Here is a 22217-nt window from a genome sequence, read left to right as displayed (position 1 = left end):
CTCTTCCTCCTCCTCCTCCTCTCCTGTCCCAGAGTCGATGATCCTGTTGGGCTCCATCGAGCGCGCCCAGCTGCAGTCGCTGCTCTCCCAGCAGCTCGGGCGCCCCAGGCGGATGGAGTACATCAGGGAGCGAGCTGCCGCCGAGAAGAAACGCATGTCCGTCGTGTCCAACGCAGACAGCGAGGACAGCAGCCGGCGGGCCATTCAGGAAGTCCGCTTCCAGGTGAAGGAGGGGTCGCATGCAGAACCTGAACCACCACTCCATCATGAGGGTTGATGAGCAGAAAAGTTGGAGAACGCTCCTCCCTCTCTAAATCCTGCTGCAGTTTATTGATCAGTTGCTCATAAATGTGGAGGAAGTTCTTCCCTGACAAAGTCCATTAAAACCATCAGGAGCAGCGTGGTCTAGTGGTGAATGCAGATGTGTGAATCGGTTCCGGCTGAAATGATGGGTTGATCACGTACTCCTCCCTCTTAATTCTTTCATCGGTTTGGCGCCAACGATGTAAACTGGCGTTGCTCATTTACCTTATCTCTCCTCTCTTCTCCAGCCTCGCGTCATCTTCCTCTTCTTCCCTATGTTCCAATTAAGTGTTTAAAGGCCGATGATAGATCAGTCTGTACTGTAGTTATTTTTACCGTCTCCATGGTGACAGCGGTTTTTTTTTTTAACCCGTGAAGAGCAGATGAAGCTGAAATGTTCCGGTCACTTTGCAGCAGAACAAGCTCAGGTTTGATGTCAGGTTTACAGAGATGCTGGTGGAGGGAAAGTAGTTCCAGAGCTCTGCAGCTGCCATATTTTCTATCTGAAACCAGATTCTTTACCTTTTATAGGTCACAGAAGTGTCACAATTGAAAGCTTGTGAAATAATGAAATATTAGATCACACCATCTCAAAGACAAAATGACTTCATCTGTTTGTTTCTTTCTTTTATCTCCTTTCTACTCTGATTTGTCTCTGTATTGTCGCTCCGCAAGAAAAGCCTCAATTATCAGTAGCATCACAAGGTCGTTTTAAATGTTCAATTTTCAGCTCTAAATCTCACCTGTGTGTGTGTGTGTGTGTGTGTGTGTGTGTGTGTGTGTGTGTGTGTGTGTGTGTGTGTGTGTGCTCAGATCTCCACTGAGGAGTCATCCTTCAGCCCAACTCGTCCAGTTCTTCAGAAACCCCTCAAACCTGCTCTGAAAAGACCATCAGTGGTGGAGAGACACACCGAGCTCCCGTCTGGTAAGACAAACATTCAGCAGTAACACAACTCTCTAGTCACCATTTCTATGTTATATATGGTTATAAACATTTAAAAGTTATAAATGGTTATAAACATTTATCAGTTATAAATAATGGGTCACAAACATTCATAAGTTATAGATGGTCGGTTATAAACATGTATAAGTTATAAATGGTAATAAACATTCATAGGTTATAAATGGTTATAAACATTTATCAGTTATAAATAATGGGTTACAAACATTTCTAAGTTATAAATGTTTGGTTATAAACATTCACAAGTTATAAAAGGTTATAAACATGTATAAGTTATGAATGGTAATAAACATTTATCAGTTATAAATGGTTATAAACATGTATAAGTTATAAATGGTTATAAACATTCATAAGTTATAAATGATTATAAACATTCATAAGTTATAAATGGTTATAAACATTTATCAGTTATAAATAATGGGTTACAAACATTTATCAGTTATAAATGGTTATAAACATTCACAAGTTATAAATGGTTATAAACATGTATAAGTTATAAATGGTTATAAATATTTATCAGTTATAAATGGTTATAAACATTTATCAGTTATAAATGGTTATAAACATGTATAACTTATAAATGGTCATAAACATGTATAAGTTATAAATGGTTGGTTATTAACATCCATAAGTTATAAATGGTTGGTTATTAACATCCATAAGTTATAAATGGTTATAAACATTTATAAGCTATAAATGGTTATAAACATTTGTAAGTTACCAGGCACAACAAAATTCCCACATATAACCTCTGTAAGAATTGATCATTGTGATCACAATCATCACCAAGGCAACAATGCATCTGCAAACCGCTGGAACAGGGACACAAAAGGCTAGAAACCTAACTGGTAGAAACTAGTAAAAACTAACTGGAGGACCACTTGACAGATAATCAGGTTAATGAGCAGCAGGTCTCATATAAAACTGGTCATAAAAGGAGCATTTCAAAGAGGCAGAGTCTCTTAGCTGTAATAATTGACAGAGCTTCATAATTTAGAGACAAAATGGGTCTGAAAATTAGAGAACCATGTCAGATTCCTTTGTAGATTCCTTCATTAATGTGTGGAATATGATCAAAAGTCATTCGTTCATTTTAAAAGTAGATTAGAGGTCTCTATGTAGACCTGGATGTCTCAGACAAGGACTCTATGTAGACCTGGATGTCTCAGACAAGGACTCTATGTAGACCTGGATGTCTCAGACAAGGACTCTATGTAGACCTGGATGTCTCAGACAGGGACTCTATGTAGACCTGGAGGTCTCTATGTAGACCTGGAGGTCTCAGACAGGGACTCTATGTAGACCTGGAGGTCTCTATGTAGACCTGGAGGTCTCAGACAGGGACTCTATGTAGACCTGGATGTCTCAGACAGGGACTCTATGTAGACCTGGATGTCTCAGACAAGGACTCTATGTAGACCTGGATGTCTCAGACAAGGACTCTATGTAGACCTGGATGTCTCAGACAAGGACTCTATGTAGACCTGGATGTCTCAGACAAGGACTCTATGTAGACCTGGATGTCTCAGACAAGGACTCTATGTAGACCTGGATGTCTCAGACAAGGACTCTATGTAGACCTGGATGTCTCAGACAAGGACTCTATGTAGACCTGGATGTCTCAGACAAGGACTCTATGTAGACCTGGAGGTCTCAGACAAGGACTCTATGTAGACCTGGATGTCTCAGACAAGGACTCTATGTAGACCTGGATGTCTCAGACAAGGACTCTATGTAGACCTGGATGTCTCAGACAAGGACTCTGTGTAGACCTGGAAGTCTCAGACAGGGACTCTATGTAGACCTGGAGGTCTCTATGTAGACCTGGAGGTCTCAGACAAGGACTCTATGTAGACCTGGATGTCTCAGACAAGGACTCTATGTAGACCTGGATGTCTCAGACAAGGACTCTATGTAGACCTGGATGTCTCAGACAAGGACTCTATGTAGACCTGGATGTCTCAGACAAGGACTCTATGTAGACCTGGATGTCTCAGACAAGGACTCTATGTAGACCTGGATGTCTCAGACAAGGACTCTATGTAGACCTGGATGTCTCAGACAAGGACTCTATGTAGACCTGGATGTCTCAGACAAGGACTCTATGTAGACCTGGAGGTCTCAGACAAGGACTCTATGTAGACCTGGATGTCTCAGACAAGGACTCTATGTAGACCTGGATGTCTCAGACAAGGACTCTATGTAGACCTGGATGTCTCAGACAAGGACTCTGTGTAGACCTGGAAGTCTCAGACAGGGACTCTATGTAGACCTGGAGGTCTCTATGTAGACCTGGAGGTCTCAGACAGGGACTCTATGTAGACCTGGAGGTCTCAGACAGGGACTCTATGTAGACCTGGAAGTCTCAGACAGGGACTCTATGTAGACCTGGAGGTCTCAGACAGGGACTCTATGTAGACCTGGAGGTCTCAGACAGAAGCAGTCTTCATGAATTAAAGGTCCATGTTCTTTGTATTTTCCACAGCTAAAGTTTTCTGCTGTTGTTAAAACAACCAATAATAACACGTCCTCCCAGATTTCCTTGTGATTTTGAAGCAGTGAGCAGCATGAAGCAAAAAATGTCTCAATATTAATCAGTATTACATGTTACAGACACATAAGTACCACCGCAAAAACGGCATACAGTCTAGTTTTGGTATTTGCTCAGATTAGTCTTAAGGTCACAGACAACAACATTCACATCTGGACCCATTATGAAGTTTTCATATCAGAGATGTATAACATCTTCCATGTATGACGCGTGGAAGTCGTGGTACCATGGGAGCATTTCAGAGAGGCAGAGTCTCTCAGATGGGAAGATAGACAGAGCTTCACCAATATGAGACTAATTGGATCTAAACATCTACAGTGTAGAATATATTCTACAGATTCAGGAGGAATCTTTGTTTGCATTATCATCTGTATTAGAAGCAGACATGATTCTCTACTGGAAACCAGTGCATGGACTCAGGAAGATTCCAGAAATCACTGTCTGTGAACATAGTTCAGCCTGAAATCCACTCATGCAGGTTGAAGCGCCATCATATGTGAAGAGGATCCAGAAACACGCCGTCTTCTCTGGACCAAAGCTCATTTAAAATGTTCTGAGTGGAAACCTGGATGAAGATGTGGAATAGTTTGTGGACAGCATGGACGGCGTGTCCTGCAGACTAAAGAGGAGAGGGAGCATCCAGCTGGTTATCAGCCTGCATCTCTGATGGGATGGGGTTGCATTAGTGCCGATGGCGTGGGCAGCTTCCACATCTGGGAAGCTCCATCAATGCTGAAACATCTGCTCCCATCCAGACAACGTCTCTTTTAGGGAAGACCTTCCACCATGCTGGACCACATCCTGCATCATCACAGCAGCATGGTGGAACAGGAGAACTAGTCTGCTGCAGTCCAGTTTCACCAGTACAAACATCTGGAGCATCATGGAAGCAGAAATCCAGAACAAAGTCCAGAATGGGAATGTTATGTTTACAGCTCCATTTCTGCAGAAAAGTGATGTAATGTAGTGACTGATTCCAGACGTTCTGGATGTTCTCAGGTCATGTGCAGACTGAAATAAAGCCGCAGTGAGCTCATACGGGTTTCTGCAGACAGACAACGTTCTAACAGCAGCCTTGGATCTGTGTGTCTCTCATGTAGGCCAACAAGATCATTCTGGCATTGCGCTGAAGAACCTGTTCTGCGCAAGTCCGGATGCAGAAGGCCTGGAGGTGAGCTTCATGTCCTCAAAAATATCCCCCATCAACAGCACACACACCGTGACTCACATCCTGTCGTTCACACATTCTGTGCACCCACACAGTCCTAAGCTATCTCTCACATACAGTCCTTCACGCTCTGCAGTACAGTACCTCCCACACACACACACACAGATTTACAGAACACACTCAGCAGCAGAAAGCATCTGACTGTCTCAGTTCTGCTTCCTGCAGCTAACTGCTTCTTTTCCGTCTCTGCACTCAACTTATGTATTTATCCACAAAGTGCGACTCAGTGTCGGCTTCTTAACGCTGTTTGCTTGTTTCTGCTCCCCTGGAAGAGGAACAACAATGTGGAGAGCCCCGTGTCTCCTGAGTACAGGAGGCCTTCCAAACGAGTCCGGATATCTGTCGTGGTAAGAGCCACCGACCCGGGAATCCACTCTGTTGCAGGTCCATCTGCCAATCAACCAATTATCCTGCCCTCATTCCATGTCAGGGCTAATCCCTGTAAGCCGATGGTCTGTGATCCGGGCCAGGCTCCGCCATCGTGCCAAAAGCCGCGGAACACTCGTCTTTGTCCAACCTGTAACCTCCGACCTTCCACTGCATTTAGCTTCTGAAGCAATCCATCCAGTATAACCAGTTTCCATGAGTCTGCTGGTTGATGAGGTTACACAGAACATCTGACCACTGGATCACCACGACGGGAACTCCATGTGAAAGGAAGGAAAAAAAACTTTCTATTCGGATTTTTCTCTAAATTCCAGAAATTTCTCACATGGAGACGTTTTGCTCCGTCTCCTCCAACGTTCCCAGTAAGATGAGGTGGAGTTGTGGTCCAATGTTCTGCACAGTCGACATTCTGTGATTCAGCATGCTGCACTCTCCATCATCAGCTGCGTCACCCGAGATGTCCAATCAGTGACCGCCTCCCAGAGCAGGCTCCGCCCTGTTCCTGGCGTGACCCAGAAATCCAGTTTTATCTCCTGCAACTCATAGAAACTCCTGCATCAGGGTGAATCACAAGGAGCAAGGTATGATGGGAAAGGTGCATCCCGTTACCCCGACGACGGTGCATGTCAATCAGACAAACGAGAATCTGATTCTGAACCGATCTCCTCCCAGCTTTGCATGACATCACCTCCTGGGAATCAGACACTGCTCAGCATCACATGATCATTCACGTCTTGCTGTGTGTTGGCATCGCTATTTATCCCGAATCAGCTCGGGTTACACACACGATGGCGTTTCCGCCTCGGCGCGGCTTTCTCTGGGCTGAACACCTGGATTCCTCTAAGACAGTTCTGTTGCCTACCCCCCCACATCCACAGTGGGTGTTGGAGTGTTTCACAGCGGCTCTGTTTGACCACAGATCTTATGATCTGTTGCCATGGAATTAGTCAAACTCAACTGCAGAGGTTTAATTTTAGGTTTAATAGATTTGTTTCTCTCTGTGCTGTAATGATGGCTGCAAAGATCTGTATGTTTAAAGTTTAAAGGATTTGAAGTTTGATGCTGATGGGGAACGTTTCTGTCTGGGATGGTAAATGGACTTGTACTTCTATAGCGCTTTTCTAGTCATACAGACCACTCAAAGCGCTTTACACTACTTGTCACATTCACCCATTCGACACACTCATACCCCGATAGGCACATCGGGGGCAGTTTGGGGTTCAGTGTCTTGCCTAGGACACTTCGGCATCTCAGGGGAAGCCTGGAATCGACCCCCCAACTTACCAGTTGAAGGACAACTGCTCTTCCTCCTGAGCTACAGCCGCCCCGGGATCATCAGCCGGGATCATCATTAGCTGCACTAAGAAGGAAAAAACTTGAAGTAATGCTTTTCTGTATGATGTTTTCAGTCATTTTGCGCCCTCTTTGTTCAGTGTTGCTTCAGTTTATTGCGGTTTGCAGGGCTGGTTTCTGCAGCTCTCTGGAGGTCCCGCCACACCATTTTATCCGGGTTGGGTCTGGACTTTGACTGGATCATTTTTCAGCCATTCTGTATGGAGAGAAATTTGTTTCTTTTTTTTATCCAATCAAATAAGTTAGATTTGAATTGATTTCTGAGAGAAAAAAAAAAAAAAAAGTGAGAATCCTTTTTTTTTTTTGGAGAGATAGAAACAAATTAGGTTCCAATAAATATATATATATATATATATATATTTAAATCAAATCAAACTTTATTTCTGTAGCACTTTTCGTGCTTAAAAACAATGCAAAGTGCTTTACATTATCAAACAATTTACATGAAAATAGATAAAACACTAACACACATACACATCCCCTTTCACCCACCCACAACCACCCCCACCCATGCCCTATTTGCCCTGTAACAGTTAAAAGAAGATGAACGGCCAGGTACATTTGTACCAGATGTGCACCAGATAAGGAAACGATATTCTCAGGGGGCCTCTACACAAAGGGCTACCCCCAACCAAGACCACCCAGGCCATCACCATGGGGGCCACCCGGGTCCGGGCAGACAGGACCCACACCACAACTGTAAGGCTGCAGCGCCGGATCCCGACCCACCAGACGGGGACAGCCCCCACAGCAACACCCATGCAGTCAGAGCAGGGGCAGCCCTCGGTGAAGAGGACCCCAATGAGGAGGGAGCTGGAGTGATAACTAAACAAAAATAAATTCCATTTAAAAAATAATAAAATAATAAAATCTATACTAATATGTAAATAAATATATAAAATAAATAAATCAAATTAACTAAAAAGATGTAAAGAAACATATTAAATACATAAATAAATAAATAAGGAAGCATACTTCTCCAACTTCAATCAAAACTAATGTTGTCAATCAACCGTCCCTGCCAACAGGCTATCAACTTTCCCTGCAAGCAGTTAAGCGAGAGAGAAATGGGTGAAATGCAGAAGGCGTAGCTGGCGCCAGAGCCAGGTGAAACCAACCAGTAGAAACTCTGCTCTCATTCACCAGCGTAGGCCCCGCCCATCAAATGCAGTTAAATTCGCAACCAAAAAAATCAGTTTTGGTTTCAAATCTAACTTATTTTGTTGGATAATAAAGACACAAATTTGTCTCCATAATTCTTTTGTAGACCTGCTGCTGTTTGGGATCATTGTCCTGTTGAAACACCTTCAGCCAAACTTTAGCTCTCAGACGGTTGACTCCCATTTAACCAGACCAGTTTGGTGTACGGAGTCCAGGGTCCACTGGGTGACTGCAAGGTGTCCAAACATCTCCACTCTGGTCTGGTCGGCCACATTGTTCCGTCTTGTTTTTAGAGAGAAGACGCTTTCTCCTGAAAGGCTTTTAGACTAATCCACACTCATTCAGTCTTTTTCTGATTGGACTGATGAACTTCTGGGTTCTTGGCTTTTTCACGCGGCTTAATGCTGCTCTGAACTTGCTGACGTCCAACCTGGAAGATTGGCAGCTGGCGGTGTGAGATGGGCCTTGTTACCTTATTTCCAGATTGACGGGCAACCACGGTTGCTTCCTTCTGGTCACATTATGGTGCAACTTGCTGTTATTTTCTGATGTAGTTTTTAAATCTGGTGAAAATGAAATGTTTGTTTATTTAATCCTAAAACTCATCGGGGCGATATGATCTAAAACTGATATTGTGATTTTCATTCATTCATTCATCCATTATCCTAACTTAGCTTAGTCCGATGAAGGGTCGCGGGGAAGCTGGAGCCTATCCCAGCAGTCTCTGGGTGACAGGCAGGGTACACCCTGGACAGCTCGCCAGTCCATCGCAGGGCAATATTGTGATATTATTTGGCTTTATCCTGATACACAATATATATCACAATGATATTAAATCGCCACTAAAAAAAAAATTATAAATAAATTCATCATATCAGGCATAAGCAGAGAGTAAGATTCAAGTAAACTTTGTTTTCTCCTTTCTCTTTCTGTCTTTCGTCTGACCTCTCTGGTCCAGCAGTACAAACTCTACAATTCAAACAACAATACAAAATAAATATAGAAATAAAATAAAAATTCAGAAAGTCAAGGGGATCATTATATCTATAAAGCTTCCCTTGGCAGAGAAAAGAGCTCAGCAGAACATCCAGACCATCAATCTGCTTGCCTAAATGCTGGACAAGACAAAAAAAAAAAAAAGTAAACTTTGTTAAATTTAGCTTCATAAACCGCAAATAAAAATCAGATTCAGATCGTTATATTGAAGATAACATCCCAGCACCCCCAACAGAAACCCCGACAAGATCATTTTGTTTATTTTATTTTCCATTATTATTCAATATCTTGTATATTTTCTTATTCAATTATTTATATTCAGATTATTTCAGGTTATTTCTGCACCAGATCACAGCAGACGTGATCTAAAGTTCCATTTCCTCTAAAACAGCTTTTTTTTTTTTTTTACTTTCATCATAAAAACTAAAGAGCCTGATTTTATTTCTTCTCTTCATGTTGAAAAGCAGTTGCATCACGTCATGTCTGTACATGTGGCGTGAAGACACCGCTGAGCTACACCCCCACCAGCAGGCCGAGAGCGCACACTGGAAACTGTCACGTAAAACAGATAAAATCAGCTGGTTTCAGACCAGCTGTTGTTTAACAGCAGGAGCAGGTGGAGGAAGTTTTCCCTCTTCAGGTGGAATAATTCCACTGGGAAACGTGCTCAGCTGAACAACCAGTCTCCTGGTTTTCATCAGAATTGTTTTAGACGTGTTGCTGCTTCAGATGAACGGATCACATTCAGCTTCCATCTCTTAATGCTGGTAAAGTAGCCTTCTAGCTACATGCTATGTGTCTTCATGCCTCTTTCATGTCTCTTCTGAGACAACACACATGTACACAGGAGTTTCCTGGATCGGCGGGGGAATACGGTGTGTGTCAGTCGTCAGGGAAAGAAGCTGTAACAGTTTACACTCCATATTTACGATGAAGCGTTCTTATATATGTTACGTAAAAATATTAGAAAGCTGAAGGATGTCTTCATTTGTTCTGGACCAGCCTATTATAATAAAAGATCAGACAGTCTGTCCTTGAGATTCTCACATCTGATTCTGCTGTGTAACTCTATTAGGACTGTTAATGACCAGACTTGAGGCACTGAAAGAGCTCCATTAGTCCAGATTTTGAAGTCTAAACATGTTTTCCATCAGTGAGCAGCACATCACTGTCAAGCCATTTTTCATCCGTGGCCTCGGGATCTGTGTGGAAACCTCTGGTCTGCAGCTGATTTATCACTCTGAACAGTTTTGTTGACATGAAGAAAATCACCACGTTCTTCGGTGATTCGCTGCTTCCCTCAAAAAACGTCAGCCCAAGTCGCGTCGTTGAGCTTTGAATTATCACAAGAGCAAGATTTCCATCAAGAAATTAAAATAAAGAACAAAATGAGCGAGACAAGACTTCAGCTGTGGACCCAGAGGCGTGGGTTTCCCGCCGTGACATGATGTGGCGCTGAAAGGAGGCTGCGACACAGAAACCGCATCAGCCGCAGTAAAATGGCCAAACTCATTTCTTCTTCTGCTGTAATGAAACAGATTAATCACAGAAGAGTGCGTCTGTGTCACACATGAGCAGCAGAAAAACGTCTCATTACATGGTCCGTCAGTCTCTGAGGCATGTCTGCTCTCATACTGCACTGTCTGGGGGGGGGGGGGGGGGGGGGGGTTCACCGCAACCTGTTGAGATAGTTGAGCCCAGTGGTTCCCTAACGGTGTGCCGTGAGTCAAGTGCAGGTGTGCCCTGTGTAACAACAATTCATTGCAATTATTTTGATCATAATAGATAATCTACCATATCGCTGCCTAGCTAGCATTTAATTAATAACACAGGGGCAAACTACAAAAAAAAGTGCAAAAGAAAAATAAATCTTAAAGAGATCTACCAATTTGGCTGATCATGTATATGCGCTGGTGGGAATTACATGACTGTGACACATTCAAACTGAAAGCAAAACGAGAGGGAAAATGGAGCGCTTTCTTCAACCATCAACCATCCGTGCCAACTCAGAGACGGGTGACAACATTTTATTTGGCATTATTAAATAATAATTACAGATATTTTACATTAATACAAGTGATTACACTTGTTCTTAAGGGGCTTTTTGGCACAAAAAGTGTGCCTTGAGATTTTTACTTGTCACCTGGTGTGCCATGAGAACCAAAGGTTGGGGAACCACTGCTTTAGACGATAGCCGGGACATCTAAATGTCTTGTAGAGACATCCCCCAACAAATCCTATTGTATGTACTCTGATTACAAACACAGGGATGACAGGAAGTAGTTAGTCTGCTGCATTCAGGACTTCACTGAGGATGCATGTCCACGTGGTGAAGACGACTTGACGAAGTTCAAACTGAGCCTCAGGATGAAGAAGAAAGGAGATTTAAGGGACTATGAACGAGTATTTCAGAAACTGCTGATCTACTGGGATGTTTAAGCATGAATATCTCTGGGGTTTACAGAGATGATCTGAAGGGGAAATACTCAGCGAGCAGCAGTTGTCTGGACCAGAATGTCTTGCTGAGGTCAGAGGTGACTGGACAGACTGGTTGGACATGAAAGACAGGAAACAGAAAACTGGAAGATGGAAGATGGAGAAACATTGCCTGGTGTGCAAGCAGCAACCTCCAGCGGTGGCAAGTGATGCCTATGTGGAAGTGCCAGAAACTGCAGTTCCATCTTCATCCACTAGGGGCTCCAAAACAAAGCAAATCTCCATAGACTCCCATGTTAAAAAAAAAAAAAAAACAAATTCACAGCAGAAATAAACATGTTTACAGCCTGGTTCAAAAATCCATTTTAGGTTTAATAGGTCAGGTTTACCTTCATGACAACTGTGGGGGAAGTGAATTTTTTTTCTAACTCACCCGTTTAAAAGTAATTTAATCTCAAAGTTCGGCATATTTAGGGGCGTGTCCTTTTGATTGACAGGTAGCTAATACTCCGCTTCAAGAAGGCAGAATGTTAAACTGCTGCAGTTTTTAGCCCGCCTACCCCTGTTAGCCTGTTAGCTTCTGTTAGCTCACCACCACCTCTTTGTGACAGCTAATGTTGTCTCAGGACACTTTGCAGACACATCTATTCAAGCCAATGAAAATATATTCAACATTTATCAAATAGATATTGAAATTTTACCACAACTTTCACCATTAAACCAATAATTCAGAGATAGAGATGTAAAATAAGCATCTTATTTCCTTTTTATAAACACTCTTGTTAGCTCCGGGTTTGCTCGAATAGCTCTTCACTACAGGCAGTTCGGAGTTCGTTAGATGTCAATCACCCACCCCCACGCTCACAGCCCCCCTCTCCTCTACGTCTTTTCCTATTATTGTATTTTCTGGGAGAAATGACACACATGATGCTGACAAGATGGCGACTGGAGGAACCGTCCAATGAGCTTTAATTCAGCTCTTCAGAAACCTAAGTGTGACGCTGGAGAGGCTCCGCCCATCTGTTATATATAGTCTATGCTGGTGTGATGAGTTTCCATTTCAGCTCCACAATCAGACAAACGGGGATAAATTCTTGGAACAACACATCCGGCGGCTGATGGTGGAGTTTTCTTGTCACACTATGGTCCCCTTAGTCCCAACATGACATGGTTTAACCAGCACAGCCTACCTGAGTGCTGCTGCTGACCATGTCCATCCCTTTCTGAGCACAGTGTAGCATCTTCTGATGGAAACTTTCAGCAGGATGATGCACCATGTCACAAAGCTCACATCATCTCCACCATGACGATGAGTTCACTGTCCTCCAACGGCCTCCACAGTCACCAGATCTACATCCAGCAGAGCAGCTTTGGGATGTGGTGGAACGGGAGATTCTCATCATGATGTGCAGCAACTGTGTGATGCTTCATGTCAACATGGAGGAAAACCTCTCAGGAAGGTTTCCACCTTATTGGATCTATGACACCAAGAATTAATGCTGTTCTGGAGGACAAAAGGAAGTCCAGTCAGTAATGACTCCCAAATCTTAGAAAAGTCACCAAAATGTATTTATCCAAACACAAACAGATTAACTTCAATCCCAGGGGATAAATTAGAGAAAGGTTGTTAGTAATGTCAGATTTCATGCTCCGCCGGCAGTGCTTAATCGACGGACAGCAGTCTAGCTTCTGCCTCTGTTCGCTCTGATTTAATAAAATCCGATGATGGTGGAGAATGTTGTGCAGTCAGTGCTCAGACAGATGGTGCCGTATTAGCACAGCGAATTTTTGGATGTGTTAAGTGGGCCAAGAAGCATGTTAGTCATTACAGCCTTGCAACAAGCTAATTAGTAATGAACCCCTGTTGCATCCAAACAAGTGTGTGCTGTTACAGTAAAGCAAGCCTGCAGGCTGGAGTTATTATTAACATTCAGCAGAGCGTCGGTGCAGGAGGCAGAGAGCTGTGAATCAGTTTCTGCAGGAATATTGACTAACAGATTCATCATTTCTAAGTTTCTCCCTGCAGCAGAGGATAAATCAACTTCTGATTCCTCCTCCTTCTCAACTTCACTCCCTCACTGTTCCTTTTTCAGGGTTTTTGTTTTGGTCCACGTCCATATTTTACAACATTTCCAGTGTTGTGTTGCATCTCCATCATGGTCCCATCCAGGCTGTGAAATATTGATGCAGGGTAAATGACATCAGTGGAGTGTCGCAGAGAAATTATGCTGCTCTGCCCCTTCTTGCTGTTTTTCTCATTATTTCTTCCCTCTCTTGTGTCTCCATCCATGCTTTATTTATGATAGCTTGTGGGGCTTGGGAGCTTTTGGGTTCCTTATTTCCTCCTTTTTATTTCTCTGAGTGTGTTTTTGTGTAGTTTCTTTGGATCATGGGCGGAAATGTGGGCCTCCTAGCTTGTCTCTGTAACACGGTTGTGTGTGTAATGATGAAGCTTCTGTTGCTAAATTAACTTCTGAGTCGCTGTTTTACAATCTGTTGCATCAGGATCAACTGAGACGGAGACAGAGCAAGGTCTGCTGGCAGAAAGAAGTCAGGAAACTGGTTAAAATGTTGTTCAGTTCTACATCTTAGTGGTGAGCTGCATACTTGGACTGCTTTGTTTTTCAGGTGAAGTTTAAAGGAAAGAAAAGTTTCTATGAACTGATTGAATCATTTTATTTCATACGTCTTTTTACCACAATATTTATCTGACCTTGTTAAGGCCCCTCGACCCTCCAGAGCCTTAAGGTCAACTGAACGTTCCTCAATCTCTCATGAACACTAGAGGAGATCGAGCTTTTGCGGTTTTGGCTCCTACATTGTGGAACACATTCCTCCTGTCTGTACAGTCTACAAACACTTCATTTTCAGTTTTAAGTTTCTAAAACACATTAAGAGCCAGTTGTTGACTCAGCGCGGTTCACCATTTCTGTTGTTTTTATCTGGTTGCTTTGTTTTCTACTTTTAGTCTTTTATGATTGGTCTTTTGGTTATTTTAGTGTATTTTTTTAGTTTAAGCTGATTATTTTAACGTGTATGTCCCCCTGTAAAGCGCTTTGGCTGGACGTTGGCTTTTAAATGTGCAATCTTGATAAAGTTGGCATTGACATCTTATTACGCTGAAGGAAGGACTTCCTGACTGCTTTGACATGTTTATCCAACATCATGATGACAAATAATTCTCAGATCTTTAGTTATCAGTGAGGCAGAAAGATAATGAGCTCCGTTCGAGGAACATCTGAAGCTTCTACATCACTTTCATCTCAGACATCTTAACATCTAGCAGCTCAAACTAAAGTAGTTGTAGGTTTCCACAGAAATGAAAGCCAGACCGAGTTGGACCAGCTCATAGTGAGCCTTCACTGTGTTCCAAATAATTATGCATTTTACTTTTTGTTTATTTTGTCTAAATAATCAGTGCAAATGACTGTACATGCAGTGTTTAGTTAAAAATGATCTATTAAGGCCCATTTGTGGTCCATTAAATGGGGACATCCATCCTTTGGCCCTCGTACTTCCATGCGTCTTTCATGTTCCTAAAGTGTTCATCCACCAGAGTGCAGAGCATAGACTTATATATAAGATGGATAGAGCCACAGTTGTCATGAAGGTAAACCTCACCTATTAAACCTAAAATGGTTTGTTGTACCAGGCTGTAAACATGTTTATTTCAGGCTGTAAACATGTTTATTTCTGCTGTGAACTTGGCCTCTTTAACATGGTGAGAAATCACGTTTGATGTTTAGGGCATATTATCCATGCAGTCTTGCTCATGAGTGTGTGAAAGAACCTGCTTTCTAATCCGATAGAAGGATAAATGGGAATTACAGTCATTTAAAAGCCAACGAGGAAAGTGGGACTGCACTGAAAACAGCAGGGCCCACTATTAAATTTGTGGGTCTTATTGACTTTCTTTCTCTTTATTTGGACATTTTCTGGGTGCCTTCTGGTTCATTGTTGCGTTAAAACATAAATCCAGCGCTGACAGCCACAAAAGTCTTGTATAAAAAAGAAAATCCCGTTGATAAAAATCTCAGTTGGTTGTTTTCCAGTAATGATGTCCCTATTGTGCACGGTGTCAACGTTTCAGCCATGCTGGTCAGCAGAAAAGCTGCAGAAATGACTCCTGTTATGGTTGTTCCAGATGGTTGGAAACGCAGCTTTGTGTCGTGCTCGTACAACGCCTGAGTCATCGCTCGGTAGCATTTCTCCCCCCACCGTGTCATGGATGACTGCTGGCTGTGAAAAGAAAGCAGGGACTGTTCTCATTGTCATCTGGTCACAGAAACTGCACAGAAAGCAGTACAGCTTCATTGTCAGCACTCTGGTTCTCTCTGCCTCGCACGTTTCTGCACACACACACACACACACACACACTTTCTCATCCATAAGTTGTGTAACCCGCAGCAGACATTTGCTCTCTTTCTCTCTTTCTATGCAGCTGTTTAGCATTCACAGTAACGCCTGTTTCCATATGCAAACACACAAACATTACTCGTTCCTGTAATGTTCTACCCCAGGATGATGAGTGTGTGTGTGTGTGTGTGTGTGTGTGTGTGTGTGTGTGTGTGTGTGTGTGTGTGTGTGTTCAGGGTGTCCTTGTGTCTTTTCTGATCCGACAGCAAAGATGCAGAGCTTGCAGGTGTCTGACTGCGCGTTTGTTTTGTCTCATAAACTCTGCTTGCATAATGCTACAGTAGGGCACCTCTTGCTGCCCCACGGCAACAGTTGCTAGGGTTACAGACAGGTCGGCAACCCCAGCAATGAGGATAAATGAGCTCAGAGCTCCTGTCAGCCCTTGGTTTTTTTCTCCCGTACACACTCACTCTTGTGAGGGTAAACACAACAAAACATTTTGAATTGTGTTTCAGTTCATCGTGCACACACACACACACACACACACACACACACACACACACACACACACACACACACACACACAAGCAAGCTGCAGGTTGTTGGTTTAACTTCTGAGTTTAAAGCAGTGTCTGTGGCGCCGTGACCCCGCCGCAGATCCATCATTCTAATGATCATTTGCTCTGACACGTCATGCATCACATCCTCTGCACTCATTAAATGTTCTGTAGTCGCTTCTTCAGCCGCTCATCCCATTCTGTCCATCTGTCTGGAGACGGCAGCACGACACCTCTGCTGTGATGCACACACACCTCCGTCTCCTCCCGTCTTCAGATTCCCATCAGCTGATGATGACAAATAAATGTTTAATTACTGTCTGCTGTTTGCCCTGTGCAGTGCACGCTCTGAACATCTGCTCTGTTCTCACCGACAGGATGATGGCGACGTGGAAGACGACATGACCATAAGAGAGGTAACGTGCACAGTCAGTCACACAGCAGACACGTTGCTAACACACTGTTCACTGCTGATACGGGCCGTTATGGAGCTAAAACAGAGAATTTAACATCACTTTGCTCGTTATTAAAGGAACAAATCAGCCAGGCAGTCCTGACAAGATGAGTCCGATGATGTCATAGTGATGTCATCGAGGGCTTTTAGTCACTTTATAGCAGGAAACTTGAGTCGAAGTTCGAGTTCGAGGGACTAAATGAAATTCTAAAGAAGGTTAAACCCAAAATATGAGATGAGTCAGATAAAATGTGTCCTGATCTATATGGAAGAGGCAAAGTCTAATCCAGATCCAGATCCAGTGATGTCATTCATGACCAAGCTGGTTCTAACCCCTTAACCCCACTGGACCATTCGCAGCTGACCGCGCAACACCAGTCAACAGGACTGGTTCTACCAGGTGCACTGCGGTGCGTTTCTGAAGGATCCCAGAAGCGCCGCCGCTTCCCGCTTTCATCGGTTCTATTTCTGCCGCTTTGAAACCTCATCAATCTACAGCAGAGCGGCTCGATCAGGCAGGAAATCAGTTGATCAATGATCCGATGGATTTTACCAGTAAACGTCAACATGTCCACTTTGGATGTATTTTACTCTGAAACATCAACATTTCTTTATCCCCGGCAGCACCAAGCCGTTAGGGGAGAGACGGCTTCAGCTCATAAATGAGACCGTGGAAAACGTGCTTTTATAATGGAGGAGGAAAGCTGCGCCGTTTTGTGACCTGTTGTTTACACACCACACATCCCAACTGTAGAGAAGTAAAGAGCACCACGTGGTTGAACTGGTTTATTGTTCACTTAGAACAGTTGTATAAAGCATTTTAAGTAGTCCTACAGCAGCTATGAAACAGTCCTCATGTGAACCGCGACGCAGATGTTTGCTCTGAAACTCTGCTGGTGAAATAGGGAGCAGTGTGGAAAGCTCGGTGCTGCCGCTCCGCAGCTCTTACACATTGCTTCTGCATTCATGGATCCCCAGGGGGAAAGATAAGTCAAGTCATTGTCATTGGATCAAGTCTTCAGGAGGCGTGGGACTTTCGTTTGATTGGCACACCATGCAGCGAATTGTATGCAAAGAGAAACCAGGGCCATTTTAATACATGGAGGAAGGAACTCTCAGAGGACTGGGAGTATTATGGTATGGGCCAGGTATGCAGAAGCTCAGATATGGACCATTTGGTGCTGTTTGGTTCAGCAAACCCTGATCGTACCCAGCCGTACTGGTTCTCAATAGACTGGTTTTACCCCAGAGAGTGAGGACTGTTAGCTATGTTACAGCATGACACCACAGCCGCACATTTTCTCTGAATTCTAACAAAGAAGGATGTGACAAAAACAAAAGGGGAGACTGTCGGCGTGTCGACTGTATTCTTGACGTGCTTTTAAAAAACAAAAACATCCACGATCAAGCATGACACTGTTGCCGTTTTTCTCATTGCTAAGTTGCACAGGAAGTGGAAGTCAACACCAATCAGTCAGTTTGACCAATCAAACCTTTTAAAGCAAGGCTGTCTAAAGTCCTGCAGGTTTTCTATGTATCCCTGCTCCAACGCATCTGGCTTATATTAAATGGATCCAACAGCTTATGAAGTTCTGCATAATGACTGATTCATTTGAGTCAGGTGTGTTCGAGCAGAATGCATGAAAACTCTGAAGGACTGCGGCCTTTAAGGAACAGGTCTGGACATCCCCGCTTTAGAGCCATATTAGTCAGATCGGTCCCAAAAGCACTGGACTGCTCCCAACATTCCCAGTTTTCACCTGTGGAAATGAAAGAAAATGAGTTCCACTATCCATACTGAGTCAGACCGGTTGATGGAAACTGGTCCAGAGGCACAGAAAGGAGAAGAGATGGATTTAGATTAAAAGTGCATCAGAGAAAAAGCAGAGAAATGAGTTTACTTACTTTTTGTTTCTGTGTTCAGGTGTTTTATTTAATGGATTGATTTAAATATTAGATCATAATTGGCCTTTTTTTAAACAGGAGATGCATAAGAATCAGACTTTCATGAAAAAAACTTATCAAAACATCAATTATCAACAGAAAATAATTCATAAATGCTAAATCAGGCTAAAATAGAAGCTCTGTGTGACACCAAATGAGCCGTTTTAGAGCTGAACGCTGGTCTTCCTCCGGAGGGAGCTAAAAACTGGTCTTGCATCACTACAGTCGCTCAGTTATGATCCACTGTGCGAGCAGTCCAGCTGAAACCATGATGCAGTCTTACATAAGCAGTGAATCACACAGAAACCAGAATGACTTTGTACAAATTATGAGCCACAGGCTTAAATGTCACCGTTGTCTCAGAAGAAATGTTAGTTTTAATCGATCTGTGAGTGAAATACAGCTCGGATTGTTGGCGTCTGCAGGAGAGCCTTGACATTCAGCTCCTGATGAAATGGACTCAAACCATCATTACAATGGAAATCTAAGACACATCTGTACAGCTGTTAATAATATGGCGTCATTGCTTTTCCGTCGTCAGCCATGTTTGTTAGCATGAAACTGAGCAGGATATTCCTGTTTGCCTTCCTGAAGTTGGGAGTGCAAACGTTGCCGTCTTCTAGCCTGAAGGAGAGTGGAGAGGAAGGACACTTAACTGATTCAGATGATCAAACCTTGAACCGCCACCATCAAGCAAGTCTGAGAGACAGCTCGTCTTTACATTACGGCAGTTCGGTTTTAATCATTCGATCGTTTCAGGCTGGCAGGTTGCTTTTTAACACACCATTGTGTAAAATCAAACCATCTCTGTCCCTTTGTCTTCTGTATTTAAGTTTTTAAATTGAAAAGAGCTGCCTGGATCGGCCACTTTTAAGCACAGTACTGTTGCCATTGAGCGAGATGCTTTCAGGGACAAATTTTAAATCAGACCAACTTATGACTGGAAGAAAAACCTTAAAGGATTTCTGCTGATGAAATTTGACTGTTATTAGCAAAGGAAAAAAAGGAGAGATTTTTTTTTTAAAGTTTTATTTATTATTTGATGGTGAAGTTGAAAAAACGGGCTGAGCTGGGAGATCTTTGTGATGTCCTGCATATTTGGCCATCTCTCCCACACAAAGTGACCGGGTTGTGTGTTGGAGTTTGTAATGCCTTCAGAAATGTAAATAAAATGCATCCAAAGTTTCATAATATGCCATAAACATAGCACAAAAAGGGAGTACTTGGTGGATTTTCTCTTTGCTGTATCAAGGCTTCTTGATAAATCTTGTTATGCTGGAAAGTCTGTTTATTTCCCTTTTAACTGGAAGCACAGTGTGGGATGAGCTGCGGAGCTGAGTATTCGCTCTGTTCCTGTGAAAACTTGCCAAATCTGCTGATGCCAAACAGCTGATTCTGCTACTAAAGTCATTTATTGGTTTTGGTTTGAAGAAACAAGAGATATTGGAAGTTTAATCATTTCTTTATTTAACAAATAGGGATCAAACAGAATAAAGGATCATTATTCTGGTCACCTGGTTGGTCACAGACTGCTTTAACCAGTATGTGTTACCAGTCAGCCAGTGAGGTTTTGTTGGTTTTTTACCAACAGCAGCCCAAGATGATCCCACAAGTGTACATTGCGGCCGAGATCAGGACTGCAGGCAGGTCATTCGTCCTCTGGAGGTGGTCTCTGACAACCAGACCGTGGATATATGGGATCATTCTCTGCATTTTGTCCCTATAATCCAATTACCATTGAATGTGGACTCCTGTCTAAAGGGCCTGATGGAGATGCTGATGGCTACATGTGACTGGAGGTTGGCAGTGAGCATGCTGGTCCTGCTGTCAGTCAAACATCCAGAAACACAGAAAAGGACTGGGTATGGTTCCACACATACACAGATTTAACTTCTTGGAACACCCTGTGGCCTGTGTCTGAAGATGGAACATGACCTTCAGCGTGGAAGTGGCGCCAGGGTTCACTCTGAAAATGCAACCTTGGTTTGAGTTCCACCAGTTTGAATTTGCCCAATGACATGGGCCGTTCCCAGATCAATAAAATAAAGCTGATACCTACTGACCAGTGGAGCTGGGTCAAATCAAGTCAAATCAAACATTACTCATACAGCCCTTTTCATACAAAAGAAGCTCAAAGTGCTTTACGTATTAAAGCCTGAATGTGTAAATGTGGGGGGAAAAAAATCACACATTTAGTTTAAAAACATTAGTTTCAAAACATACACCTGATCATGCATGCCTTATCACACACTCATCATCTCACACACGCCGACATAGGAACCCCACCCTCCACTTAAACAAAGACCCCAGATTCCAGTCTGTGTCTCTTTAACCAAACATTAGTCGTGACCATAGACTGTATATAAAAAGATGGACGGAGCCTCCGCGACGTCACCCGTAGGTTTCTGAAGAGCTGAATTGAAGCTCGTTGCCCGCTCCTACCATCGCCATCTTGGCAAGGGCATGCATGTCGTCTCGCCCAAAAAACACAAATATGGGCAAAGAGGTGGAGCTGAGAAGGGGGGCTGTGAGTGTCATGGTAGATGATTGACATCGAGCGAACTCCGAGCTTTCTGTAGCTAAGAGCTAACCGAGCTAACCCGGAGATAACAGGAGCTAACCAGCTAACAGAGATAAGCAGGCTAAAGCTAAGTCGCTTGGTTAACCGGTTGTTCTTACTTGAAGCAGGAGATCGGGTACCTGTCAATCAAAAGGACACTCCCCTAAATATGCCAAACTTTGAGATTAAGTTGCTTTTAAACGGGCGAGTTAGAAAAAAAATTCACTCCCCCCCCACAGTTGTCATGAAGGTAAACCTGACCTATTAAACCTATAAATGAATTTTTGTACCAGACTGTAAACATGTTTATTTCTGCTGTGAAGTTGGTCTTTTTAACATGGGAGTCTATGGGGATTAGCTCTGTTTTGAAGCCCCTAGTGGATGAAGGGGGAACTGCAGTTTTACACATTTCAACATAGGCCTCATTTTTAACTGTTGGAGGCTCCGTCCATCTTTCATATACGGTCTATGGTCATGATAGATGGTAAACATCTGGCTTGGCACTAAAGTGAGGAAACGATATCTTAGGGGTCCAACCACACCAGGATCCCAGTTTAGGCACCTTACTGTCAGTGCTGGCACCACCAGAAGCTCAACACAGAGTTTTGCAGCAGAGTCAGCTCTGTGGCTTTGGCAGAGGTGGTTCGGGAAGGTTTTCATGTGGATAACCCTCATACTCAACTCTGCTGCTCATATGGCAGACGTTTTTATTACAAATTTAGCTTTAAAAGGAAAATAAACAGGCGAGATAAAAAACATTGTTGTTGCATCCATTGATACTTTTCATGCGTTTATATGGAAGGATTTAAAACCATCCCAATACCAACAGAAAATGAAGAATTCATGAAGCGTATACAGTAAAGTGGGTCATAAATGGGGCAGTCTAACATCTAAAAATCCTATTTCTTAGGACTGTGACGATAAGCTTTTTGTCCTGATTTGATTCAGTTCCAATTTTTTGGGTGCCGAT

General features: G+C 43.1%; 1 protein-coding gene across 2 annotated transcripts in view; it reads left to right on the top strand.

Moving 5' to 3' along the window:
- The window catches only part of LOC306760045 (chloride channel protein 2-like), a 170267-nt gene that overhangs the window by 132197 nt on the left and 15853 nt on the right, over nt 1–22217 (top strand). For both annotated transcript variants that reach the window (XM_079245811.1, XM_079245810.1), the window contains 4 exons: nt 33–223; nt 1117–1228; nt 4916–4986; nt 16667–16705. In XM_079245811.1, the coding sequence (XP_079101937.1) occupies nt 33–223; nt 1117–1228; nt 4916–4986; nt 16667–16705 (413 nt within the window). The remainder of the gene's footprint in view (nt 1–32; nt 224–1116; nt 1229–4915; nt 4987–16666; nt 16706–22217) is intronic.

Source organism: Telmatherina bonti, assembly GCF_933228915.1.
Source record: "Telmatherina bonti genome assembly, chromosome: 9".
In the NCBI taxonomy this organism is placed as follows: Eukaryota; Metazoa; Chordata; class Actinopteri; order Atheriniformes; family Telmatherinidae; genus Telmatherina; species Telmatherina bonti.
This window is presented reverse-complemented; position numbering and strand designations above follow the sequence as displayed.